This window comes from Trifolium pratense, linkage group LG5 (assembly GCF_020283565.1).
Source record: "Trifolium pratense cultivar HEN17-A07 linkage group LG5, ARS_RC_1.1, whole genome shotgun sequence".
Taxonomy (NCBI): domain Eukaryota; kingdom Viridiplantae; phylum Streptophyta; class Magnoliopsida; order Fabales; family Fabaceae; genus Trifolium; species Trifolium pratense.
Window position 1 is genome coordinate 22,013,763 of NC_060063.1, and position 11,689 is coordinate 22,025,451.

The 11,689-nt window shown below is 30.6% G+C and overlaps 1 protein-coding gene across 3 annotated transcripts; it reads right to left on the bottom strand.

Annotated features, from left to right (window-relative positions):
• Positions 1-2,224: 2,224 nt before the first annotated feature.
• LOC123884669 lies at positions 2,225-6,901 on the bottom strand. Of its 3 annotated transcripts, none has more exons than XM_045933816.1 (7): positions 6,774-6,901; positions 6,377-6,436; positions 3,119-3,181; positions 2,944-2,991; positions 2,750-2,812; positions 2,577-2,639; positions 2,225-2,369 (listed from the first exon to the last, which is right to left on the bottom strand). In XM_045933816.1, the coding sequence occupies exons 2-6, from the start codon at positions 6,422-6,424 to the stop codon at positions 2,586-2,588; spliced, it is 276 nt and encodes a 91-aa protein (XP_045789772.1). In that variant the 5' UTR covers positions 6,425-6,436; positions 6,774-6,901; the 3' UTR covers positions 2,225-2,369; positions 2,577-2,585. The 3 variants fall into 3 exon arrangements, with proteins under 3 accessions (XP_045789772.1, XP_045789773.1, XP_045789774.1); XM_045933817.1 differs by lacking the exon at positions 6,774-6,901 and adding an exon at positions 6,579-6,706; XM_045933818.1 differs by lacking the exon at positions 6,774-6,901 and adding an exon at positions 6,575-6,697.
• Positions 6,902-11,689: the final 4,788 nt, after the last annotated feature.

The following is an 11,689-nucleotide window of genomic DNA, read 5'->3' on the forward strand; positions in this document are numbered from 1 at the left end:
ATTCATTCCTAAGTAAAACTAGTAATTTTGGCACAATCCACCTGGAGAACGATAAACTTATCACTTTATTTGGTAGCGATTCTGTGCACTTGCAGAAGTACCGTCAAGTGTCTTCCGGTTGCATTTAACTTCATCTTCTACTGCCTTTCCTCTGTGTTATATTTTGCTGCTGGATGGATCTAAAAAAATTGATTTTACAAATCACTCTCATCAAACCCTTTCTCTTTCATTCATCTTCTTCTTCTCACCCTAAAATCCCCAAATTTCTTAAAACTTCATTTTCAAAATCAATGCTTCAATCCCTTTAGTTTCTTAAACCTTCATTTTTTTTTTGTGGATTTGTTTTAGATTTCGTTGGAGGACAAAAAATGTAATCGCACAAATTAACCTCTCAGATAAAAGGTCGGTGGCTGAAAAAAAAAATTGTTTTAGATTTCAATGGTCTTCTAGTTGGTTTCCGTTTTATTGTTGAGAGATTATCCAGATCTCATTTCTTTCTTCTTCTTTTTTTTCGAGTTGGTTCTATGAGGTTTTAAATCTGGGTATATTTTAGATTTATCATCCCCTAATCTTATAAAAGAAGAAGAATTTAAATTTTATAGAAGGTAACTTTTGAATTTGTGTAAACAATAAAAATATATGGTAGAGAAGAAAAGTTGTGTTTTCATGTATCCACAATTCCAAATTTCCAATTATCCTGATAAGAACACGAAGAAGCAATCTTGGGTGGTAGTTTGAGTACCGAAAATGAAGGGTTGAAATATTAATAAATAAATAAAAAAATTGTTGTAGTATGGTACCGGTCACGGGTAAAGGATTAAACAAAGCGGATGGGAAAAGGATTGTCTCCGGTGTGTTTTTCACCGGAGAGGGAGCAGTCATCATCTTTACCCTTAAAACTTCATATCTAATATTTTTTCATTTTTTATTTTTCAATTTGAGGGCTACAAATTCACTGCATGGTTATGTCAAGGGAGAGAATCCACTCCCAAGCGGATGATATGGCTAAATATTATTGGAGTGTGTTAAATGGTGTGTTCTTAGCACTCCTCGTCATTAAGAATTTTTAGACTATGTTAATTTTATTCGAGACTGCTATTCAGTGGATTGAATACTTGTTGTATATTAATTTTTAAATTCGATGCAATTATTTTTAAAATAATTGATAATTAGTAGAGTTAAACTCCCGTCATTAAGAATTTTAGACTACGTTAATTTTATTCGAGACTGTTTTTCAGTGGATTGAATACTTGCTGTATATTAATTTTTAAATTCGATGCAATTATTTTTAAAATAATTGATAACTAGTAGAGTTAAACTGAGTAACACTTGTTTTTTTTTTTGAAATAGAATAATCAACGATTTTATAAATAAAATCAATGAAAAATTGAGGGTAACACCCTCAAGGTTCCTTTGTATATGCTTCTCTATTTTTATTTAATTTATATTCTATTAGGTGCTTTTTATGTGGCTACTTTGGAGTGCCAACATAGTTGAAATATTTCAGTTATCATCTTTGTATATCTTTTTGTTTTTTTTTTAAATAAATCGGAGACATTCAGTCTCTAAATAGTATTACCTTAATTTTTACTCCTACTAATATTACTTTTGTCTTTAAATATAAAATCCTTCGTGAGAAATTTTTATGTCCCCTTATATAAGATTCTCTTTAAATTTTTAACTATATTAAATATTTCTTTACCAACATACCTAAGTATTTTATCTCTTTTTCTACAATTCACAATAAATATTATGAATGTAATATATATACATTCTCTCTTCATGTTCATGATTAACAAATTTATTACCACTATCAACTATTCTAATTATGATTTGGGATCCACTCAATTTTCTATTTTTTCTATTTTTTTTTCATTACCAAAGTTTTAAATGTTTTGGAATGTATAAAAAATATTTGAACCCACTTAATGTCACATTTTTTATTTTATGTCCCAAAATTGTATAATATTAGAGAAAATAAAAAGAATAGAAAATTAAGAGGATCCTAACTCACTAATTCTCGTAATTTAATCAATAAAATTCGATATTTAGAGATAAAGGTAGTATTTATAATCGTGATAATTATATCTCCAATGAAATGAGATACTGAGATTGAATCCACAATATTTCAAATGACAACCCCACATTTAGTCAAATAAATAGAGAAACTCCTTGAAAACAAAATGAATGAATAGACTTTTATTTCAACTCTTCTAAATGGAGCAAAGCTACACTCTTTATTTAACTTCCAATAATCAAAAGTATCAAGTGAATTAATCGTAATATACATCAGACCATTTGGAACATCATGACATTTATAAAATTGACTCATGAGCAAATCCTTGTGCCAATTATTGAATCTTCTCTCCCTGCAATCATGGATGTAAGATGAATAATTATAACCACATTTTTATTTATAAAAAATAGAAAATATTAACAGACAATGCTCTTTTTAATACAAAATTTATTTTGCGTAAAAAAAATATTTACTTTTTAATTTTTTTAACCAGTACCACAGAGACACTAATTAGCTGATAAATATTTTACTCGTGCTACATATGATTATAGTAACTCACCAATTTACATCAACCAGATGTGCATGCTGGTCTTCTTGGGGGAAGCTGCTGATGTGGAGTTCTCTGTTTTTTTATATAAATAAAAACAGAGGAAAATTGGATTAATGCACACAAAATAAAATAACAATAATAATAATACTTTAAAAAGTACTAATAATACTAAAAAATTGTACCTTTAGTTTTGGTCGCAGAGTCTCTACGGCTGCTGTAGATTGTTGATTCACTCCAGCACCTTGCTGTTGAGATTAAATTCCAATAAATTATATATTATAAAATGAACAAGTTTTGGTTTGGCTTAGTTAAAAAAAAAAAGTTTTGGTTTGGCGTATAGTTTTAATATATACAATAAACAAAAATTCAAATATACCTTGCATAATGCCCAGTCTGCTGAATCAAAAAATGCCCTTTCATTATCCTTTTTAATCACATAAAAAGAGTGGAAAAAACATTAGATTCAGTAAAATATGGATGAATTATTATTGTATAAAAAATTATTGTTTTTTTTTTATAAAAAAAAATAATGTTTTTTCAATAGGGCTTACTTTGGATATCAAAGGCTTTTTCTTTGGGACAAGCCCACCATACTTCTTGCCGGCGGATGTTGACTGATTTCCAACAAAAAATAATTTGTTATTTCCATAAAAAAAACATATTTTATTTAATATTATAAAGTTAGGGCCAAAGCTCACCAACCAAAAAATAAAATTAATTTTAAATTAATAAGAAAATTCAAGATAAATCACATTGGAGGTGGAACTGTGGAAGATGAAAGAGGATAACTGAGGGGGGAGAAACTAAATTAATTAAATTAAATAAATGTAAATGTAAATGATGGAAAGTATAGTAATAATAGAACTAATGATATACTTCCAAGTGAGTTCGTGAACGGTTCGTAAAAATATTCTTCGCTGCAACCAGCATTTTCCAAATATAATTGTTTGGCTATGTTAATAATTATTTGTTAGGTTAGTATTTTTCTTCTTGTCTAAATTTGAACTTAGAATCTTCAACTTCAATAATTCTAATGTAAGACGATTAGGAAAATTATTCAAATTGTTATGTAGTTGTCAACTAAGATTAGGTGAAGTAAACCCACTTGGGGTTGGTCGAGTGGTGTTGGTTTGGGCCCTTGGAGTATGCTCCTCTCAAAGTTTCAGGTTCGATTCCCACTGGTGCCAATTTCGGTGGGCTAAGTCCATACAGAGCAAAAAAAAAAACTCTGGCTTTAAATGGGGCCCCCGCAAGTGGGCGGTGGGATTGGTCCCCTTGGATTAGTCGGTCCTAAGGCCGGATACCAAGTTTTCAAAAAAAAAAAAGATTAGGTGAAGTATTACTTGTAACTATATCCTTCGATTGTAGGTTAAGTACATTTTGTACTGATTTCAACTATTAATATATATTTAGACTTTTTGCTATTAAAAAAAATAAGTTGTCAACTAAGACTAGGTTCTTATGAAAGTTATGGTCTACTTTAATTTTTCTTGAAACTAATCTATACCCACTCATATGATCTTGGGTGACTTCATGAGATGATTGTAAATTGCAATACATATTTTCATTTGACTTATTCTAGAGTAACCTAATATGAACCTAACCTACTTTTGATTTCATCAATTTAAATTCAAAAAATATGTCATTCAAATGGGAATATTCTAGAAGATCTAAATTATATTCCATTTGATATTTATTATAAGAAAAAGTTTACTTTTTAAGTTCATAGAATATTAATGTATCTGGTCTATAAAATATATATCAGATACATCAAACACTCTATAAATCTAAAAAGTTAAATTTTTTTTTATAATAAGAATCGGAGGGAGTAAAATAGAATAAAACGCAAGAACTAATTATTGCCATGGGAACCTCATGTTTGGGAGAAATAAGGTTCACATGATTTCCTGCTTGACAGCCCAAAGGCCAGTTAGGCTTGTTTTGTTTTGCACAGTGAATTTTGTTTTGTTAACTATATATGCTATGACATACTCCTAGGTAGCCCCCCTAAAACCTCCTAACCGACAATTTTTATGGCTCCTCAAAAATATCTTGAGGCTAAAATTTCTCTTTTTTTTTACCTAAAAAAATCTTTATTTATTTTAAAATATGTATTGGTAATTAAACAATGAAATCTGTAAATATAAATAGGTATAAACTAAAGGACATTAATAACGTACATGCGTATATTATTGCCTCATGACTCATGAGAGATCTAAGGGATCATCACATTAGTTTAAGAATAATCATACAAAGTGATTTCGAACTTATACTTCACATACAATAATTTTTTTTTTTTTTTTTAAATGTAATCTAATCTTATGCTTCTAACTCACATTGACGCGCCATAAACTCTTTTTCAAATGTGAGTCTATCATATCATTCCTTTTAACCAAACCTTTTTTTTATTCAATACACTTGTTGTGTTGTCCTTGTCGCTCTATAAACGAGACATGTTACGTGATCGCTAATGTCAATAAGACTTTTGATACAAGGAACTAATCTCCTTTAGGCAAACAACCGACTCTAAGGCTATTGTGGATCATAAAAGGAAGAGTTCATGAAATCATTATCTTAAACTAAAAACAATCGCATAAGAAGAATTTAACATTACATATTTATCCAAAACATTAAAATATTATTTAGGCTTAATTAATAAAATGGTCCCTTAAAGACATTTTTGGTTTCAGATTGGTCCCTTAAAGAAAAAAAGGTCCAAATAGGTCCCTTAAAGAAAAAAAAGTCCGAATAGGTCCCTTAAAGACATCTCCGTTAATCAGTTTGATCCCTAAAAAGAGGTCTAAATAGGACCAAACTGATTAACAGATATGTCTTTAAGGGACCTATTCGGACCTTTTTTTCTTTAAGGGACCTATTTAGACATTTTTTTCTTTAAGGGACCAATATGAAACCAAAAATGTCTTTAAGGGACCATTTTATTAATTAAGCCTATTATTTATATTAATTCTATCACTTCTATATTATTAATTAATTTAATTTTTTTATTATCAAATATAAGACTTCTAACTCACGCGTAATATTTTAAACATTTTAAATTTATCTCTTAAAACACATAAATGAAAAGCAAAACATGTGAAAAATGAATTCAAACAATATTCTATATATGTTGCGACAACTTGATTGATATGACTATCACCGGTAACTAGACAGATATAGAATATAATTTCAGAAATGCTAGATACATGTATCATAGACACAATTATAGTACTAAGTACATCGTACCAACATGATGGAAAAAAGAGTACATTGGTACAAGTAATGTACACAATTAGAATTCGACACGTGCACTTCTCTTCCATTTTTGTTACCATTTGATTTATGAGTGTTTTTGTTGCAAATTTGCAATGCAATGTCACACACCACATAGTACTAAACACTATTTACTATTTACTATTTACATCTCTAATCATCATTCAGCAATTACACACATTTAAAGGGAATATCATGATCTCATAGTTTATATCACTAATGATTGCAGAAATATTTGATATAATGAGATTCAGATTTTTTTTTTTTTTTTAATTGTGTATGAATTTTTCTGCTTAAATTTTAAAAACAAAAAACGGGACACATTTTTTGTCATAGCACCGTGAAATGCTAGAACTAAAAGTGAACACATTTTTTTTGTCATTATTTCATAACATTGTCAAGAAAAAATTTCTCTTCCGCTACACCCAACACCGTTGGTAGAAATTGAGGTTATAAAAATGTGAAAGATATTTTAAATATGTATGATTAAATAAATAAATTAAAAAAAAAAGGAGAGGTGTTGATGTAAGGTTATGTACCTCAACGTCATTGGCAAGGAAATAGTCTTCTCTATTACACTCTGCCATCTCCCCCTTTACCTATTCAATATTCAACAAAACAAATTCATATTCATATATTACATACAAATTAATTATCAAAACATTCCATTTATTGAAAAATTAATCAATTAATTCATAAAATGTAAGCTTTAATTTGAGTGCAAAGAAAAGACTCACTCACAAAAGCAAGATAATAGATAAGTTTTTACAAAGAAAGAGTAGAGAATAGGGGCAGAGAATTCTCCAAAATCAAGCAAAGAGAAGTTCCTATGCAAATGGTGTACAAGCATACACAATTTTTATAGTACAAGTAATAATAAGACAAAAAAAATAAAATAGAAAATTGAACAATGAAAAGGGTGATGTTGATAATTACCTTGTGGTGAGAGCAAGGTAGAGATGCAAGAGAAGAGAAAAAAACCAAAGAGAGGATAAAAAGTATAGAGACAATGAAAGATAGGTTTGAGTGAGAAAGTTAGATAAGAATATACATATATATACACATCCACTACAAATGCTATGATATTTATAATTTATATAAATAATTAATAATATAACACGAGGAGAGGCTAGGAAAGAAGCTAACATGGCATAACAATAATTATATAATAATATGAATAATAATTTAGATTTGGATTTTATATATCCAAATCCAAATTGCATACATTTCTATGTGGATAGATAGGGAGATAGGGCATTTTGATTTTGGGACTATATGTGGACATTTTTGAATGGCTTATTTTTCATCAGTTTTCACCACAAGTATCTGGTCTATTATATCGTCTAATTTAGTTTGTAAGTTATTTCTGACATCAAGGGGTTTAAGTCTTCATCCCGATTACAATTGCGGGAAATTGAACTGTGGTCATCTTTATCAACTCCACCGTCATCACCATTAAATCAACTAACTATTGGTGTTGGTACGGCTTGTTTTTGGTATGGCTTGTTTAGCATAATATTTTAATTTTGAGATTTCTTTTCCTTCTAAAGTTGGTATAATATATTTGATTAAGTCAATTAATTAATTAAGTATGACCAAATTGAATTTTAAATTATTATTTTTAATTTTGACTAAAAATCTTTATTTTTATTGTTATTGGTAAGCTATGTTTTTGTATTTGAAATTCAAACTTCAAAAAGGCCAAGAAAAGAGACTAAATACTTTATAACCATTGGTTGTCATAGTTTATGCTGTTAGAATATCACCATCCATTGGTCCATCTCATACACTCAACGTACAATAATCTCACATGTTACCGACACTTTCCTGGTTTAACATTTTTACCCAATGTATTGTCTATTAATTATTTCTCTTTGTTTTTTCTTGATAATAATGTAAATGAGTTTAGCTATATAGTCATGTAAATCGTTTGAAGAAAGCATGTTTAATTTTTGGAAAGAGTTACTCTTTTTTTTATCAAATTTTACTTACTCTGATTGAATTTAGAATTATTAGTACTTCTATATCTAGGAATCGGAAGATTAACATTAAAATATTATTTGCATGATCGAGGGGAGTATTTATTTGCGGATTGTTGTGGTGTTTTGGATCATTTTTTTTTTGTAGGTTGATGTATTAGATCATTGAAAGTGGAATCTTGATTTCAATTAAGGGTATATTGTTCGTTGAGCTTATCAGTTGTTAATTCATATATTTTCCATAGAGGACAAATGTGTTATTTGGAACAATTTTGTGTCATTGAAGGTGTCTATTTTTATTTGGCGCTTACTAAATAATAAATTACCATCTAACTTGATCAATTTCGCGGAATGGTGCATCTGGATTTTATATTGTGTTGGTGGTTGTGATTGAAACTTCTAATAACTTGTTTTTAGAATGTCATTTTTCACATGCTATTTGGTGTAACATTATGCATTGATTAGGTGTACAAGGACTTTTATCAAATATCTTTGAAGCCCATGCTTTATAATTTTGTAATAATGCTTATGTTTTTGGTAAGAAGGTTCGGTCAAGTTTACAAGCGGTTTTTGGTTAGCTTATTGCCGAACTATTTGGAAATAAAGAAATAAAAGGTGTTTTACACACAATGTATCGGTGGAGGCTTTGTGTGATAAGGTGAAAATATATTAAGCTTGGTGGTGGTTGAAATCTAATAAAAAAGGTTTTGATTTTGGTATATGGTTGAAATCAATAAAAAAATGTTTTAGTTTGATACGAGTAAAAAATGCTTTGTACGTTGAAAAATTACAACTTGGTGGTGGTTGAAATCTAGTATAACACGGAAAACAAATAAACATATAAGCATGTATATACAAGCAGGATATATGACATGTTGATATATCAAGAATTAAGAAAAGCCAAAAGGGAAGTTATGCGTCCTCCGGGTATTCTCCGACATTTTCAAATTCTTATACTTGGTTCGAATCCAATAGAATACTTGGACATGTGAAACATTAGATATGAACAAATAGTCTTGATGACTTCATGTCATTTCTATGTTCTTTTAAGCAAATGCAAGCAAACAAGTAGTTTTTACCATGTTTTAGTACAATAATACAAGGAATTACATTGAGTTTTTGATGTTTCTCGGATTGGAAGAAATGAGTCAAATTTGGTGTTATTGCTGTCAACTAAGCCTGACTCAGGAAAACCAAGCCTAGCTTAGAAAAATTTTAAGTTTTCTGTCTGAGCCACTGCCTGTTGCGCCCAGCTTGGGCAGATCCAAGCCTGACTTGGCACGAAAACTGCACTATAAATTCAAAACATTTTCTGATTTTTAGGTCACGAAATTCTGGATCAAAAACTGATTTTTGACGGCTATTTCAGAGGATCAAAGAGGCATTCAAGCAAGGATTCAAGGGTGGAAACACATCTAATCCCTTCTTGTAATGATGATTTCTTTTACTCATGTTAATGTAATTTCTTATTTTAACATGTTTGGCTAAATCTTTATGATTGGTCCTTAGGGGATTCTAATTACTTTTGATCTTGAACAATGTGATTGTCATTTGATATGATGAATGAATTACGAAGTTAGTTTCTATTGATTATTCCTTATGCTTAATGCTTTATATGATTTGGCCAATTGTATGATGATTTCAATCATTTGTTTTACTATGAAAATAGGAATGAATCATCGATCTAGGAATAATTGATCAATTGACTTTCACTTAAGATATTTTGGAATGTTAATTGAGATTTTAAGGATTAAAGTTTTTATTCCTCAATTGATCATCGATCATCCTAAGAAATTAGGGATTAATGATCAAGGGAGAGGATTATGTTACCAAGACATTGGGCATAATCAATTATGTTTAATCTAATCATGAAACTAAATTGAGTAATTTGTTATCATACATGAAATTACCAAGATAAATAGTAATTAGATGTAAAATTCTGGTATCACTAGAATGATGTTTCCGAAGATGTCCCAACAACTACTTTATAAATAATGTTGTTTCTATTGTTGGCACATCTTATATAACATATAAGAACTGACAGAAAATAAAAAAATGACACAAGTAATTGTTAACCCAGTTCAGCCAACTGCCTACTCTGGGGGATACCAATCCAGGAAGGAAATCCACTAATAGCTCTAGTTACTAAGACCTCCAGCAAACCCAAGGATTTACGCCTTAAACTAAGACCTCCAGCAAACCCTTGGTTTACGCCTTATAACCTCGACACTACTCATGCAACTTCTGCCTAGGAACTCCTAGACATGAGATCTCATCTCACTTCCACTCACACAACACAACCTGTGTTGTTTATACAATGTTTGGAATGATGTGGCAACAACTTACCAAGACACTACTTCACTTTTGCTTAAAAGCTTCAAGTGAATCACACACGGTAAACTCCGTACTTCAAAGCTTAGGAGTAACCTTAAAATAATAAACTCACTTCTTAACTCGTGTTATAGAATCCACAAGCAAGAATTACAATCAAATAATAAAAGACTCAACAAAGACTCAATATGTGTAACTAATACTTTTCAATGAGATACTTAGTATTTAGCTTGGTCTTCGTATATATAGCACAATAGCACGCTCCTCTTGCTTCAGAAAAGATAGGACGCTCCTTGAGAGTCATAAAGGGTGATCTGATTCTCTTTTGATCTTCATCAAGAATGTATAGAAACTTTCCAAAAGTGTTTAAAGGACTTTATAGGATAATTGTGATCATACCGTTGTACCATTAAGTCTTATCTTATCCTTAAAACTCCTGATCAGATCAAATCTTCATTAAGCGTGCTTTTTAAGTGGATTTCCATATATAGCAGATGCTCTCTTAAATGCGCGAGATTTCCTTGATACAGTATGATGTTGTAACATGTTTTCCAACATCTTGTTAGTATATTTGTTTTAGCAAAATTAAGCCAATTCAAATATCCAACAATCTCCCCCTTTGGCAATTTTTGGCTAAAACAATTGCAGACCATTTAATTACCTATGAGAGATAAAAAGCGCAATCCTTCAAATCACCATGATCACACAAAAGAAGGATGTTAGAGCATCTTAAAAAACATATAAGTATCAGAGGCGTCAGCAGCGGATCATCATCAATAGCCTCGAGCAAAATAAAACATGTGTTAGCAAAGATGTTTTAACATGTTTATCTTAGCGTGGTATCAGAGCAAAAGATCAATCATAGCATATGTCTTATGTCATCAAAGATGTTTGTGACATATGGGAGCACATCTTCTAGCACAGTTCGTCTAATCAGGGCAGCATCCATTCAGCAGCAAACTCCCCCTGAATTCATCAGCTTGTGCATCATCTCAGGGTAAACATTTTACTCCCCCTGAATACTTGCTTACTGCTACTTAAAACATGTCACAACAAAAGACTCAACAACATGTAGCAGAAACAAACAAATCAAAATGCTACTCCCCCTTTTTAGCCACAAAATGTGCCAAAATAGGAAAGTAAAGTATCCAAAGTGCAGAGTTAAACAAAGTACAGACCATGCACTCAGAAGGTGCTAAAAACCAGGGCACAAAACCCACAAACCAAATAACAAAGTGCAGTAAAAATAGTAAAAAGATTACAAAATCATTCATCATCACTGCTATCAGAGTCTTCATCCTCATCTGTAGCAGTATCATATCCTTCATCCTCATCTGCATTGTTTTGTTCACCTGCAGCAGCCATATTTGCACTAGCTTTGACAGGTACCTCATTAGCTTCCAAGCCTTCAATCATCTTCAAGAACACTTTCTTTCTTTCCTCAAGCTCAGCCTGCTGTTTATCAATGTCCTGACATTGAACCTTCAAACCAGCAATAATCTCCCTTTTGGTCATAACACCAGCTCCAGTAGCAGATGTTCC